Below are 16,742 nucleotides of genomic sequence, written 5' to 3'. Positions count from 1 at the left end.
GAAAAAATAATCTTAAAATGCCAACCCAACTCCTTTCCCAGGAGGCTCCTGGGCTCCTTTGGGACTTCACACTGAGCCAGGATGCCCATTCCTTCTCTTCTGGTCAACTTAGGTATGGTGCCGACGAGGAGCTCAGTATGGTGGAGTGCGGAGTGGTACAAGAGGAAACTACTGTAAAGGTGAGCAGAGGTCAGACTAAGTTGAAAGTGGAGTTCCCTGAGAGTGTACCAGACACGTGCAAAACCAATGGATACATAGAGCACCACTTGCTGGCTTGTCAATGTGACTAAGAATATTTGGAGAGGACAGGTTTCATAAAAATACAGATATATTGTAGGAAAGAATGGAAACTTTGCATAGTTTTAAAATAAAACACAGACTAACATCCTTGGAAGCAATTTGTTTGGCACTGTCTATTAATATTTAAAATTCACATACCCTTTAACACAGCAATCATTTATAGGAAATGAATCTATAACTAAACTTGGAGATGATCACAAATATGAATGTACCAGAATGTTCATTAAAGCATTACTTGGGGTACCAAGGACTGAAAACAAACTGATTGTCTGTCAATAGGGAACTAGTTAGATAGTCTGTGGCACATCCAAATAACAGAACACTATGCAGCTGTTAAAAGGAACAGTTCTATATATATTACTGTGGAACAATCTCTAAAAAACATTTTAAAGTGAACAAAGCAAGATATGGTATGCTACTGTTTACATTTTAATTTTTTCAGCTCTATTGAGGTATAAGTGACAAAATCGTAAGATGTGAAGTGTTCAATGTGATTTATATATGTATTACAATTTTTAAATAATGGATTAAATATATATGCTTATCTATGTACAGAATAACTGAAAGGATATTAATGAAATTGGTAACTTGTAGTTTCTGAGAAGAACTAGATATTAGGTTTGGGATAGAAGGAAAACTAACTTTTCCCTGTGCTTTTGTTTTTTTATTTTGTTTTTGTTTTAACTGTTTCATGTATTATCTCTGGCCAAAAACTAATAATAAAAATCAGTGCAAAAGAGAAGACTTCAAAGAAATTCCTGTAGACTGCAAAGACAGGAGCCCATTTCCTCTATGTTTAAAAATAAGAAGCTTTAATGGGAGAGTTTGACATGCTACAGCAACCAGCTCTGGCCTCCCTGCTTCCAAGCTTGGTCTCCTGCAATCCAAAAAAGTCCTCAAAATGAAATTTGATCAGGTTACTCTGCAGCTTAAAGACCTTCAAAGACTTTGTGTTCTCCCTGGGGCCCACAGCCCTGCCTCCTCTGGGCCTCAACCCTTAACCCTGGCTGGGGCTCCTGCTAGTCATTCCAGGAATTCACCCTCCCCGGACAAGGTTAACCCTTACCTTCCCCAGCACTCAGCTCTGATGCCCCTTCCTAATTGCAACCTTCCCTAACCTTCTAGACCAGACACCCTCTCTTCCATTCTCCTCTCCTTCCAACAGTTACTGCAGTACAGTGGACATGTTTGTTTATGCCATGGTTTGATTGCTATCTGCCTCTGTCTCTCAATTTTGAGCTCCGACGGGACAGTGACCATGGCTCTTTTACTGTTGTCTGCAGCTCCAGCATTTAGCACTGTGCCTGGAACATAGTAAAAGCCCAGTAAATACTTATGGTATGAATGATCTAGAAATTACTTGGCTGAGGTTAAAGATCAGGACATGTGTCTACTTGTCCTTATTTAATGATACCCTTAAGCATATCCCTTCATCTTTAAAAAGTTAATTCACTCCTTCGGTCTTCTCACATGTGGTGAGGCTTTCCTTGACCTGAGAGGCCAGGCCCATCCTCCCTATTTCCCTGAGGCAATCTCACTGAAACTTAAGCCTGCAAGTCGCCTGGCACTAAGAGGCACAGAGGAGACCACTAGGCTCCTGGATCCCAATGCCTGGCTTCAACACTCCCTTACCCCTAGCAAGAGCAGCCCCTGCCCTAAGCCCCCACTACCTTTCCTCAGGGGACAGGGCGAGGATTGTGTGGCCACAAGAGGAACTGTCTGCCCACAGTCTTTGCCCTCCCTTTTTTATTTTTTATTTTAATCCTCACCTGAGGACATATTTTCATTGCTTTTAGAGAGGGAGAGGAAGGGAGAGGGGAGAGAGAGAGAGAAAAAGACAGAGAGAGAAAAAAACATCGATCAGTTGCCTTCCATACCCACCCCAACCATGAACCAAACCTGCAACCTAGGTATGTGCCCTAACTGGGAATGGAATCGCAAACTTCCCGTTTATGGCACTGCCCTCCCTTTCTAGAACATTCTCTGAGCTCCCAGAATTCTCTTCCAAAATATCCCTAAGCTTGTTTACAGGGCCTTCCTGGGCCTCATCCCTGGGTCCATCTCAGCTGAGGGCAGGTTGCAACATCTAATGCACACTTTATAGACTTGAGGCTAAGGTCTCAAGTAGCTCTTTGCAAGACAGCTTGGATGTGGTGTCCCTCACTGATAGGATGGGAGGTAGCTGTACAAAGGCTCCATGCAGGATCCAGAGGGTAACTCTCTTTGGGTCAACACATTCTGGCCCAGAACTCCAAGGCTCTTGGAATTCTAATTTGAACCTGGCCTTCCAGGTTGTTATGAAGGTATATTTGTCAAGGAGGAGAATAGAATATACTTCATTTAACACATTACTGTAGATTGATGTATAACTTGTCCTGGGCTCTACAAATGCCTATTTGGTTGTATCATTTCTTAACTACATAACCTTTCCAGGTCTGTTTCCTTACCAGAAAAACGGGTTTAATGGCAACTGCCTCATCTGGGCTGGTGAAAAAAATGAAACAATTTATGTGGAGGGTTTGGCAGAGGGCCAGGCCCTCAGTAAACAGTAATTATCATTGCTATTTTTTCCTTTTTGCCCTCTGGCTACCATCTTCCATGTTTTTCTATACACATCCAAACTGGTCTCTTTTGTAGGATTTCCACACTGTTCCTCCCTCCTTACCCACACCAGTAATGATAACCTCCCTATTCTCTCCACCTAGTCAAATTCTACCCCTTCTTCAATTATGATAATAGCTACTGGTGAGGGCAGTTTACTGTTTCAGGCATCATATTGAGAACTTGACATGTCAGTTCAGTTCTGACACCAACTCAATGAAGTAGGTACTGTTTATTTCTCCCCAAACACAGTTACTGGGATCTGAAGAGCGGAAGCACTGGCAGCTGGTAAGTGGCAGAGCCAGCGGGAATGTGAACTCAGGGTGTCTTACTGCAGAGTCAGGATTATTTTGGCCGTTGCCTCCCTTCTTGCAGTGCGCTGGCGACCCCTCTATCCTTCAAGCTCCCACAGCCAAAACTGTCACGCTCCGTCAGCTCTAGGGGTCTATGGACCTTCCGCCCAAGAGGGCGGGCACTTTTGTCTCACGCCACGTTGCCCACGTCCTCGATCCTCCCTCCCTCTCTCCCCCTCTCCCTTTCTTCCTCCCATTGAGTACGGAGTCTCTACTCTGTCAGGCTTTGTGTTCGTTCACATGCAAAATGTTAGCAGTGCGTAAGTCAGTGGAGGATGGAATTATATGTCATTTTCCTCTTTCTTCTTTATGCCCTTCTAGTTGGCTGATTTTTTTTTTTTTTCCCAGTGACCAGGCAGGCCAGGTCCTTTGAACCCAGTTCAAATGTTGCTTGACTAGGATGGTCGGAAGAAGGCTCTGTCTCCTTAACTCCCAGCCCCCACGCCTCCTTCACTGGCCCTCAAATCCAGGCCGCCCTGCCCCCTCCGGAAGGGGGAGTTGGGGGCGAACGCCGAAATCTGAGTGGTTCTTTTAAGCCTTTGTTGCCGTAGAAACGGACTGCACAGGCTTTGGCGGTCCATTACACCATCCTCCAGCGATACAGCCAATGGGCTCCGAGCTGCATCCTGGACTCCGAGCTCCATCCCAGGCACCCCCGCCCTTCAGCGGCCCGGCAGCCCACCAATGGACAGGTCCCTTAGCTTAGAGCCCGCCCCCGGCCCAGGGACCCTACCAATGAACTTCGACTCTGCTTTCCCTCTAGCTTCAAAGTAGCAACAGACTCGATTTAAAAAAAAAAAAGGAATTCTCCAAATTAGAAGGAATTAACAATAAGGCCTCTGTCAGTTGTACCTTGAGTAATCTTTGGCTGGTATTTTATTTAAGGAGAACAAACTTTCATTACACAATATATGTCATTCTCTAATAAATTTCAGGCAATGAAAATTTAGGCAATGGGGTTGATATCACCTCTATGTGGATTTCTTTCATTACAGGTATTTTCATTTAATTTAAAGTGATCAAGGAACCAGTCATCTTTCCTTGTTTATATTTAAAATATAATACATACAAATTAAAGACGCTGAGTTTTTATAGTTCATGAAATATTGACCTAAGTAATTGGTAGCTGAGTTCTATTAGACAATTTAACTCCTGGATTCAAAGCATATTAAAACTGTAGGATAAATAAATATTTCTCTTAATCCATTGAAGAAGTTCCATTGTTAAGGCAGCTTTGATTCTCTAGAGTCTACATAAACTAAATGACTTTTTAAAACCCAGTGCCATTTTTTTAAATAAATATTTTTATAATATTTTTGACTTACAGAAACATTGAAAATGCAGTTTTTAATCTCCCATCTATCCAATTTCCTCCATTATTAACATCTTATATTTCTATGGCACACCTGTACAGTCAGTAAATCAAAATTGATAAATTGTTATTAACAAAAGTTAATAGTTTAGTGAGATTTCCTTAGTTTTTACTTAATGTCCTTTTTCTATCCCAGGATGCCACCCAGATTCCACATTGTGTCTCCTTAGGTCCCTTCTGGCTATGGCAGTTTCTCAGACACCAACAAGACTTATCCCTGTTGGCGCTGACCTTGATCAGTTGGCTGAAATAGTGTTTGTCAGGTTTTTCCACTGTGAAGTTACTTTTCTCTTACCCCTTTCCGTGCTGTTCTCTTTGGAAGTGACTGACTATGCTTAGCCCACACTTAAGAAGTGGGGAGTTATGCCCCACCCCCTCGGGGGTGGAGTTTCTACATAAATTATTTGGAATTTTTCTGCACTGAAGATTTGTCTCTTTACCTGTTTTTTTATTCAGTCATTTATTTATATCACTATGGACTCATAGATATTTATTTCATACTTTAGGTTATAATCTAATAGTATTTAATTTTGTTACTCAAATTGTTCCAGCTCTGGCCTTTGTGACTCTTTTACTTGGCTCCTGTGTCCCTCTGACATGCCCCCATCTTTGTATGTCTTGTCTTCTCATTGTTGTTCTTGAGCACTCCCTTACTTTCTGACACTGTATGATGCCATCTTCTATGCTTCCTGTCCCAGTCCTAGAATCAGCCATTTCTCAATGGAATTCAGCCCTGATTCCTCCTATTGGAGAATGATATTAGAAACCAAGATCTGGGCACTAAGTGTGCTCACTGCCCAGGTATTCTTTCTTTGAAGCCTTCTCAACTCACAGAACAAAGAAATATATGTGTATATAATAACTTGCATTTATCACATACCTGTACATATTTCTGTATCTATATTAAGCTAACCATGAGTTCATATTTATATTTCCAGCTCTCATCCTTTATTACATGAATCGTTCTACCCTCCTGCTCTTGCTTATCTGTAAATTCTTAGTCCAACAGTGAGAAACCCAGCTCCCACTACCCACCATCCGTAATTAATCATTCAGTTCCAGTATACATGTATTGCAGTTTCAGCATGGCTAACCCATACACGGAGGAAACTTTATCAACTAGAGTGTAGTACTTCGGTACACTTTCTCATGCTTTTAGTTTTACAGACTCCACTCATTTCTCAAGTTACTTAAGTCAGCACCCTTTCCCCCATCCCCTTCAGCAAGGTTGTTTCATACATTTGTAATGCAGCTCATAGTTTTGTCACATGCTACATTATATCTTAGGATTCTCCAGATGTCCTAAATGAGTTTTTAAAATTTTTCACGCATTAAAGTTCTTTGTGTTGTACAGTTCTATGGGTTTTGACTTATGTATAATGAATGTCCTGTGTCCACTATGACAGTAGCATACAGAAAAGTTTCACTGCTCTTTAGTGCACCTGTTCAGCCCTCTCCTCACCAAACCCTGGCAACCACAGATCTTTATACTGTTTCTACAGTTTTGCCTTTTTGCCCCTTCTTTTTAAAAAAGAGAAGACACACCACAGAGTATTTTTGTTATTGCTCTTGTTATAGCTACCACTCATTGAATCTTTACCATGTTCCATGTCCTGAAGTATTACACACTTCCAATTTTGAAAATGATGAAACTGAGGCAAATGAGATAAAATAACTCACTAAAGAGTCAACATTGAACAAAGTTTGACTTAATATCTTGGGTGCTGTGATTGGTTAAAGCCCCAGTATTTCCGTGTTTTGACTTCTGAGAATAATGGGAATCCACTATCGTTTAGCCAGTAAGATGAGGACGACTTACATCTCAGTTTACCCAGGCAGTCTCAGTTTATTTTTGTTGGTCCAGCATAATCATCAATAGTGTCCCCTTTTATGAGACATTATATAGTCACTGCCAAAGAGAAAATTCTACTGAATTTCAGAGTCAGCTAGAATAAGCATTTTACTCCAGGAGATGTAGAGATGGACCAATGGCGTGTGATTTTCAGAATCACCAGATGGGACCCACTATCCAGATAAAATCCTCTCTCCCATCTACTCACCTTCCCATTCCTTCTCCCAACCTGATTATTCCCCAATTCCACCAACTGTGCTGCTGCTAAAATGACTCTGACACTGTCCTCCTCTCACTGTGAACGTGTCCCCAGTCTGCGCTCTCCTCTCTGTCTTGTGCTTCTCTGAGTTTCAGACTACATCTCATGGACTGACAACTGAGTATTCCATCAGGGTTTTTAAGACTTGGGGATTTCACAGAGAAGTTAAAACAATAATCCCCCCACCCCAACCAAAAAACCCCAACAATTTTTAAAGTTTGGGAATGGGCAAAAAGATCACCAACTTTTTTATTTTGCCAGGTAAAGACCAGAAAAACCTCCACTTCTATATTAGCACTGTCTATTAGAAATATTGGATATAAAGCAAGCTGGAAAATAATACAATTAAAAATTTTAAAAAAAGGAAATATAACGCAAACCATATGTGAAATTTTGAATTTTCCAGAAGCCACATTTAAAAAGGTAAAAAAGAAAGAAAACAAGTGAAATTAGCTTTAATATATTTTATTTAACCCAATAGGTCCAAACAGTATAATCTCAACGTGTAATCAATAGAAAAAAACATTAACGTGATTATTTTACATTTTTATGCTGTCTTTGAAAGTGGTGAGAATTTTGCACATTTCAGTTTGCATTAGCCATATTTAAGTGCTTAAGGGCCACATGTACAGTTCTATACTATTATTCAGTAAAAGAAAGAGCCCGGAAATACACACACACGCGCACAATCATAAACACACACACACGATCATAATCTCTGAGTTTTTAAAGAGATTTAGATGAATCAAAAAAGGACTCACCCTTGCCTTGACTGTGTGGCTTAGCCAATTGGTGCATTGTCCTATGCACCAGAAGGTCATGGGTTGGATTCCTGGTCAGGGCACATAACTAGGTTGCGGGTCTGATCCCTGGTTAGGGTGCAGAGAGGAGGCAGCCAATTCATGTTTTTCTCTCTTCCTTTCTCTCTAAAATTAATAAAAACATATCCTCGGGTGAGGGCTTTTTTTTTTTTTTTTTTTTTAATGACTTACCTTGCTGTTATTGTTTTTGCTGTTCATTATGAAATGTCTTTAAAGACCATGCCAGTTTGCAGACTGCAGTTTTGGAGCTAGACAGTTGGAGTGGGTGGAGTTGCTTGATAGTGCCTGGGACAGCCACGCCCACCTGAGTGGATTCTTCTTCCCTTCCTCAAATAGATACTGTCTACCTTGTGCCAAACTGCAGGGTGTTGGGGATACAAAGGTGAGAGTGGAAATTAGGTGGGTCTTCTGATTTCACGGAGCTTGTGCCTACCATGATGTACAAAGTGGGGCTGTGTCCACAGATAACTTAAAACAATAATAAAACTGAGAGTCATTCTACATTTTATTATCACCATGTGCCCATAATTCTAAACCATGTCGCCAATAAAATTTCCATCCCTGAAGATCAAGTTGTTGGTCCAACTTGAGTCTAAATAATATATTTGTAAGCCTCAAATCAGCATATTTTTATTACTTTTACACTAATAAACATTATACATATTCCACAAGGAAGTTAATTAAGAGCACCCCCAGTTATACAGTCAGCCCGTAATGCATGCCAAGCCAGACATAGCTACACACATTCATTTTGAGAATAAGTCCATAACAGTCTGGAATTGTTCAAGCTTGTTTCCTGAGCACTTGTGTCTCCAGCCCCTTTGGCATAACATATGTCTGTGTTTAAACAATAGATTCAAAATAAACAATGATAGCACAGTATTATGAAGCTGAAGAACCAGAACTTGAGTTGCTTCAATTCTCTCATTTCATGTGACCACTTAGAGCTTTTGCACTGAAATTTTAAAACAGTAAAACAAAGAACAAACTGTAAAGTGTGGCAACTGCAAAATTTATTATTTAATAAAACTATTATTACTTAGTAAAGTTGTTTTACAGATCATTATTTTTAAAGTGTTTTTGTTTTTAAACTGTAATGTAATTAATGTAACGTAATTATTGCAACAGACTGCTATATAGGTATGTTTTTTCAAAGGAATATATTAATGTAATTGAAAATTGATTCAATACTCTTTTCCTTTTTTGTATTGTACTATTTTTACTGATTACACCTACAGAGTTCAATAGAAGAATATTTTCACTGTCTGCATTTCTTTTCTTACCATTATCATTAGTATTATTCATTATATTTCATGACTATTATTGAAAATAATGTCATTTAGAGGAGGTGGGTATTTAAAAATTATCTGTTCCAAGTGACAGACGAGCTAGGTAGGCCGCTGGTGCACTGAAGAAAAGAAACGTGGAGTTAGGAGGTCTCTAAGGAGGCAGGCAGGTGAAAAGTGCTAGGAAGAGTGAGAGAAAGGACTCAGCGGGCCTGATTGACTGGAAACTGGATCAAAACAGAGAAAGCGGGAGAGGAAGTCAGCTGGGTGAGTAGGGGTCACATCAAGCTTAGCCTGGTGAGCCAGGTGAGTCTGTTGTTTATGTTGAGAGTAATAGGGAAACCACTGAAGAGTGTTGAGAAGGGAAGAGACACAATCAGATCTATGACTGGGAAATCCCATCACTCTGTCTTCAAGGAGAAGAGTGGACTGGAAGGGGACCTAGTAGGTGCAGGGACCAGAAAGCAGGCTGGGCAGGTACCCAGATGAGAGATGATGGTGGCCTGGACTGATGTACTGGTAGTCAGCTTCTCTCCAAGAACCTCACTGCCTACCTACTGCAGTCTGGACAGAACAGCTCTATGGTGAGCTGAGCCTTGAACTTCTATGGCTTGTAAGGTTTAGATTCTGGGGCTCCCATTTGAAAGGACTTAGGGTAGTCTATGTGTATAATAACTACCACATCTCAGCGGCAGACTGGAGTTAGGGGTTTTGTTTTCCAAAATTTACTTTCTTCTCTGGGCTTCCATAGGAATTTGAATGCACTCATCATAAAACACTGACTCTGACTCATTCAATAAATATTTACTGAGCACCTACTGTGTAAGCCAGGCAATCTCCTAGGGATAAAGCAGTAAATAAACAAAGACAAACATATCTGCCTCTTGGACCTGACATTCTAGTATAGATGAGACATCGAAAAACAAGTGAACAAATAAAATAACTGCAGATGTGGTAGGTGCTATGAAGAAGATAGGAAAGGTGATGAAAGAAAATAATGCAACCAAAATGAAGACATCTGCCCTGGCTGGCGTGGCTCAGTGGATTGAATGCCAGCCTGTGAACCAAAAGGTAGCTAGTTCTATTCCCAGTTGGGGCACGTGCCTGGGTTACAGGTAAGGGCCCCAGTGGGGTATTCGAGAGGCAACTGGTCCAAGTTTCTCTCTCACATTGATATTTCTCTCCTTTTCTTTCTCCCCCCCTTCCCCTCTCTTTAAAAGGAAATAAATAATTTTTTAAAAAAGACATCTAATAATACCAAACTTGGGACAGAATGTGAATAAACAGGATCACTGGTATGTTGGTGGTGGAAAAGTAAATTGGTACAACTTGAAAGTTTGCCATTACCTTATAAAAGTTAGCAGCCACATGTCCTCAGATGTGCAATCGCACTTGCCATGAGATACATGGGAGGCCTTCCTGCCCTTGAGCACCAGGGACACATCTACAATTGTTAACAGTAACACTCTCCATAAGAGCAAAATCCCGGCAATAATCCAAATTTCCAAGGACAAGAGAACAGACGGGAAAGAAAATTGTTTATCTTCCACAGTAGACCCACAGTAGAAAATGAATGGTAGTACCTCACACAGGTGCAATAATTTAATGAATTTTTTGCACTATAATATTGAGTGAGAAAGTAAATACAATATTGCATACAGCATCATACTTTGATAAACCTAAAGAGAATATATTTTTAAGAGAAATTTTAAAACGAAGAGAAAGGAGAAATTGGAAACCTCATACACTGCTGGTAGGAATGTAAAATGGTGCAGAAAATCCATCAAGACAGACTAATGATTACTTAGGGATGAAGGTTAGAACAAAGATGAGTACAGTTTCTTTGGGGAATAATGAAAATATTCTAAAAGTGATTGCAGTGATGGCTGCACAGCTCTGAATATACCATTGATTTGTACTCTTTAAATGGGTGAATAGTATGGCATGTGAATTATATCTCAATAAAGCTGCTGTACTTTTTAAATTTAAGGTAAGATTTAGGATACACATTACATCAGGTGTAGGAAGGCAGGGGATGGGATGGGAAAGTTCATAGGGAAGGTAGGTTATCAATTTCCTAGTTCTTGTGTTAGGGTTGATTTCACTGGCTTTTCTTATATTACTCATAAATAAAAACATACAAACATAAAGTGAGCCAGTCAAGGACAATGATAAAAATGTCACAGACAAGTAATTCTGTGCACCTGAATAATACAGCCACAGGTAAGCAACAGCAGTGGTCAGGGCAGGCCTCTCTGGACAGTCCCATCTGAGCCGAGGCTAGAATGAGACGGGCCAGCCCTGTGGAGATGGGGGTGAAGAGCTTCCCAGGCAGAGGGGACAGTGTGTGCAAAGGCCATGAGGTGGGCCAAGTCTTCTATCTTTGAGGAACTTCCAGGAGGACAATATGTAAAAAACAGTAATAATAGCAGCAGCAGCAGTTACAGGGCTAGAGTAAGGGTGAGAGGCCCTGAACATTTAAAAGATGGCAGCGTCCTTGGGATTTCAAGTAAAACAAGTATGAAATGTAAAACTGGAAGAGTGTTAAAAAAGTTTTTTAAGCTTTTATTTTCCCCAGGATAACTCTTTGATATCTTTACTAGGTGTCAGGGATGTGTTTACATCCATTATCCCATTTAATTTGTAAAACAACTGTATGAGACAGAAACTGATTTCCCCCATTTTAAGATAAGCAAAGGAGGTACAGGGATATGACTACAGTAATTCTGACTCCATCGAGCACTAAGACGACCAGGCTGTCGTCGTTAATGTTCAAACTCGGGGATAGCGTCTAGTAAGTCGGCGGAGGAAGCATTTGATAGTGAGCAGGCCCTTCTTCAGGGTGTCCTGTGCCTTTAAGAGTCATCCCCTCCCGCCCAAGATGCTCCAATTTCCCTCCAGGGCACCGGAGCATCACCCCACCCCCACCGCCCCCGCTTCTGCGGAGCCTCACCTCAACCCCTCCCCCACTCCCCACACCCTCCGATTGGGATCTCAGCTCCCACCCGCCAAGTGGATGGTGAGGTTTACCGCCAGAGACAAGTTCCCTCCGCCTCGGACGGTGCCCACCCACTACTCCCCAGCAGAATGCCACTTTGGAGCCCCTCATTCCGACCCCTTCCAGCAAGTAAGAGGGGCTAAGCCTCAAGGCCCCCTCTCATCGCCAAGGTCTCGGTCGCCGTGAAGGTGACTTCTCCCGGGGTTAGCACACGCCCCGCAGTGCCCGTGCAGGGTGACACGTGGTGAGCAGGGAGCGCGCAGCCCCTCCCCGCCACGCGCCTTGAGCATGCGTCGCCGACACGCCTCTTGATCCGGCTCCGCCCCCATGCCCACGCAGCTTCTCGCTACCGCTGCCGGGCGTCGCGCCCTAGTCCCGCAGCAGACCAGCTGCAGTGTGTGATGGGACCTGGTTTGGGGCATTCACACATTCTCGCCTGAGGACTGTGAAAAGCGGAAAGTCTGCCTTGCTCAGGATTTGGTAGACAAGGTGCCCCAGCCCCCTGTGCGCTGAACAGGGATGAGAGAGCTGGGACTTCAAGCCTATGATTCAAGCCCTAGTCGACAAGTCCTCGGTGTTTCATACATTGGGTGTGAGCGCAGTGTCCTTTCTCAGGATTCTACTGGCGCCTTGACCGAGATAAATATGAAAAGGTTCATTGGGTCCAAAAGCACTGTTGATCCCCTATGTGGCTGGACCCCGTCTGTAGTAGGTAGGAACTACATCAATGACACGAATGAGTCTGTCCCCTTAAGGAGCTTTCCTGAGCCTGGGTCCCCCACATTCTGTTCCGGGACGGTCCAAAAAGACGCCCCAAAAGCGGAGGGGACAGAGGTCTTACCTGATGGCAGCTGTCACCGAATAATCTAAAATTTCAAAGACAGCGTGGGGCGGGAACAAGCTTTCGGCACCAGATGGGAGGCACGATCGGCACCCCCACCCCTCTCCAGTCCCCAACCTAAGAAAAGAAACAGATCTCATCCAACACCCCCAATCCTAGTCGCGAGACCGCGCAGCCCCGCCCCGGCCTGGCAGCCAGCGATTGGGAGATGCAAATACTGGGTTCTCTGCCCAGCAACGGGTGACGCGCCACTCGAGCGCGAGGCGTGGCCGGGCCGCAGCCCAAGCGGGCACCTCGGTGTTTACACGGGGCGGCCCCGCGCGCGCCGCAGCAGCCCGCAGACGGTGAGGGGGAGGGGTGGTGCGCGCGCCGGCGGGGCCGCGTGGGGAGAAAGACACTGGAAGGCAACGGGGCGGGGAGCAGCGCGCGCGGGCCGCGGCTGAGCAGGAGGCTGCTAGGAGAGCCCGCGGGGGCCGGGCGGTGCGATTCCTCCGCCCCCGCAAAACAATGTGTAGCTCGCAGCGGGACGCAACTTGCGGGAGGCGGCGGGGACGCGCCGAGCCCGCCTGAGACCGAGCCGCTGACCTCCCCCCGCCGTCCGTTGGGCCCGAGCGCCCAGCTCCTTGCGCCCCAGATCTCGGGGGCCGGGCCGAGCTGCGGGGCGGAGCCGCCCCTCCGTCGCTGCTGCCTCCTCCCCCACCCTCAGCCGCGGAGGATGCGGACGGCCCCCGGCGGCGTCTAGCGGCCCCGGGCCCAGGCGCGATGGTGCAGCAGCGGGGCACGCGGGCCAAGCGGGACGGCGGGCCACCGCCCCCGGGGCCGGGGCCGGCCGAGGAGGGGGCGCGTGAGCCCGGCTGGTGCAAGACCCCGAGCGGCCACATTAAGAGACCGATGAATGCGTTCATGGTGTGGTCACAGCACGAACGGAGGAAGATCATGGACCAGTGGCCCGACATGCACAACGCGGAGATCTCCAAGCGCCTGGGCCGCCGCTGGCAGCTGCTGCAGGACTCGGAGAAGATCCCGTTCGTGCGGGAGGCGGAGCGGCTGCGCCTCAAGCACATGGCGGATTACCCGGACTACAAGTACCGGCCGCGCAAAAAGAGCAAGGGGGCGCCAGCCAAGGCGCGGCCCCGCCCCCCCGGCGGTGGCGGCGGTGGTAGCAGCCGGCTCAAGCCCGGGCCGCAACTGCCTGGTCGCGGGGGCCGCCGAGCGGCAGGAGGGCCTTTGGGGGGCGGCGCGGCGGCGCCCGAGGACGACGATGAGGACGACGAGGAGCTGCTGGAAGTGCGCTTGGTCGAGACCCCCGGGCGGGAGCTGTGGAAGATGGTCCCGGCTGGGCGGGCTGCCCGAGGACCAGCGGAGCGCGCCCAGGGGCCGTCGGGCGAGGGAGCGGCTGTCACCGCCGCCTCCCCGACTCCGTCGGAGGACGAGGAGCCTGAGGAAGAAGAGGAGGCGGCGGCGGTGGAGGAAGGCGAAGAGGAGACGGTGGCGTCGGGAGATGAGCCTCTGGGCTTCCTGTCCAGAGTGCCCCCGGGCCCAGCCGGCTTGGACTGCAGCGCCCTGGACCGCGACCCTGACCTGCAGCCTCCCTCAGGCACGTCGCACTTCGAGTTCCCGGACTACTGCACCCCCGAGGTTACCGAGATGATCGCGGGGGACTGGCGCCCGTCTAGCATCGCCGACCTGGTTTTCACCTACTGAGCCCACCGTCAGCGGGGCGCGCAAGCCCCCAAACCAGCTGTTTACATACAGGAATCAGGTATTGGGGCCCCTCGGAGGCCGAGGCTGGCACCCCATCTCTCACGCAGCCTCCCCCCTCCTAGACGTGCCCATCCCCCCTTGAATCCATACATACCCCTCCCCCGCGGACACACCCCAAGGCATCCCAACCCCCACCCTTTCCCTGACATCCAAGCTCCTCCCCGTCCTGCCCCCTCCTGCACAGCCACCAGCAGCCAGCCCCGCTCCGGTACACCTCCCATCCTTTCCTACAGACCTGTGCCCCTCCCCCACTACGCACTTGCCCCTCCTCGAGGCCGGAGGACACGCCCCTGCCCTTGCTCCGGAATCCCTCCGCCTTCTCCTAGCCGCCTCCTGTCTAAGGGGGCGCTGGGGCCCAGAGGCCCCGCGCGCTCCTCCCAAGCCCCTCCCCTCCAAAACGGGGGGAGGGGCGCGCTTCTTTTACTCTGGGAGCGCTGGGACCCGCCCCCTTCTCGCGCATGCTTAATGCTCCTTGGGAGGAGGGGGCTGGTCCCTCTGGCCAGCACCCAAGAGAAGCGGGGTGGGTAAAGAACTATCCTGAGATATATTTTGATCCGGGAGCTGCGGCTTCCTTTCACCCCGACGGGGCGTCGCTGCCTTAATGGGAGGAGCACTCAGAAGGGGGAGAAAGGGACTAGCTGGCCTGGAAGGGTTGTTTGGAGCTTGGAAATGTCCCAAGTGGCATAACCCCCTTTCGCTTATGGGGTCGCCCAAACCCACGTGCACCCCCCCACACATACACACGCACCTCCTACTTGAATGCCTCTACAGCCTATCTTGGTCCCCAGAAAACCTCTTTCATTCCCCACCTGGGAATTGGGGGTAGAGTCTTTCTCTGGAAATCTACCACAAGAGGAAGGGGCTGCCCAAGAAAACTCAGAACCAAGACACTTAACCGTCTGTTTGGGGACAGGGTCCCTGCTGCTTCCCCCTCCCCTGGAAGTGCCCTGTCACACTCCCAAGCCTGGGCATCTCCTGTAGCCCACAGCCTCTTCCTATCACTCAAGCCCCTCTGTGCCCACAGTGATAGTATTCAGTTGGAGAAACTGAGGCACGTTGCTCCTAGGGGCTTAAGACTGAGGCATGATAGCAGATGGAGTGGTAAGAAGAGCCTCATTTTTAAGAATAGCCTTGTTTTTAAGCAGCTCACTTGAGACATCGACTGGACCAGTGAGACTGATGGGCAGTCAGAGCAGTGGAGGTGTGCCCTGTGCGCCTGTTTTTCCATGTGAAAAATAGGGATAGCGATGCTGTAGGAGGAAGCTGTCTAGTTCGGGGTGCCTTAGGGACCCTGCCCCTGATGTTAGCCCTCTTACTCCCAATTCCCCGCTCAGGCCCCGCCCCTCCGGCCTCCCCTCACCCCCCTTGCCCTCACTACCTGTATCTCACCGGCGTGTGTTCACCCTCCGGGTGTGCACACACACTCATTCACACACACAAATCTCAGGAACAAACGGTCCCAGAGTCCTCCGGGACCCCTGCCCAGGGTCTCTGCTGGTCTCTGCCCCACGCGTTCCCGTCGCTGACAAAGCCACCAGCTGCCTCCTTTACGCTTGGTGCTCCGGCTCTGGGCCTTTCTTGCGCTCTCTCTTTTTTTCTCTCTCTCTCTTTCTCTCTTTTTTAAGTAAAACAACAACAAAAAGACAATGAAAAAACCCAGAAAACGTCATGTGAGTGAAAAGATGTCATTGTCTGTGGTCTTGGAGAACTAGTCTAGTAGCTGAAGGGAGGAGGGATCCCTCCCATCTGGGGCACTGGCACCCAGTGCAGGACTTCCGCCAGTCTGATGCCAGGACTGAATAAAGTGTATTTGCCCCTACCTCGCCCTTGTGGTTCTACATGTCTGTGCCTTTCCTCAACCCTTCCCAAACAGTTCTTCAGATTCAAGTCTTTTGATTTAGCACTGTACAGAAAGAGCTGGGGTGGGGGGCGGGTTCCAGGGCAAGCCACTTGGCTCCTCCAGGCCTCTCTCTCCTATCTCAGGACTCCCTGGTTTTCATTAAGGATGGCAAGATCATTCTTGCAGGGGCCAGGCAGGTGACATAAATGAATGCGAGTCTGGGTGGACACTGGCTTCATGACCCACTTCAAGGTGGGGGCAACTGCTCACCTCCTACCAGTTGTGACGCTGTGGGATTACAGCCCACAGTGGCCAGGTGGCTAAATTTTTCAAGAGAAAATGGAATTTGGGTATTTCTGAACATCTCAATTTCAAAATGAAAGCTGACTCATTTTTGAATCTTTGTGGACCAAATAAAATGTATGAGGCATACCTGATCCAGGAGGGCCAATTTC

The 16,742-nt window shown here is 47.1% G+C and overlaps 2 protein-coding genes across 2 annotated transcripts in view; one reads left to right on the top strand and one right to left on the bottom strand.

Annotated features, from left to right (window-relative positions):
* CUNH20orf96 (chromosome unknown C20orf96 homolog) overlaps positions 1 to 12,808 on the bottom strand; it is a 44,087-nt gene extending 31,279 nt beyond the window's left edge. The window contains exons 1-2 of the mRNA XM_090286184.1: positions 12,684 to 12,808; positions 7,499 to 7,663 (exon numbers count right to left, since the gene is read on the bottom strand). The gene's annotated coding sequence lies outside the window, so the exon portion shown is untranslated. The remainder of the gene's footprint in view (positions 1 to 7,498; positions 7,664 to 12,683) is intronic.
* A 151-nt stretch (positions 12,809 to 12,959) lies between these two features.
* SOX12 (SRY-box transcription factor 12) lies at positions 12,960 to 16,267 on the top strand. Its single transcript, XM_090286183.1, has one exon. It carries the CDS (start codon positions 13,446 to 13,448, stop codon positions 14,385 to 14,387), a length of 942 nt encoding a protein of 313 aa, XP_090142309.1. The 5' UTR covers positions 12,960 to 13,445; the 3' UTR covers positions 14,388 to 16,267.
* The last annotated feature ends 475 nt before the right edge of the window (positions 16,268 to 16,742 follow it).

The sequence above is a fragment of the Furipterus horrens genome, unplaced genomic scaffold (genome assembly GCF_987537825.1).
Source record: "Furipterus horrens unplaced genomic scaffold, mFurHor1.1.pri manual_scaffold_8, whole genome shotgun sequence".
NCBI classification, from domain to species: Eukaryota; Metazoa; Chordata; class Mammalia; order Chiroptera; family Furipteridae; genus Furipterus; species Furipterus horrens.
This window is presented reverse-complemented; position numbering and strand designations above follow the sequence as displayed.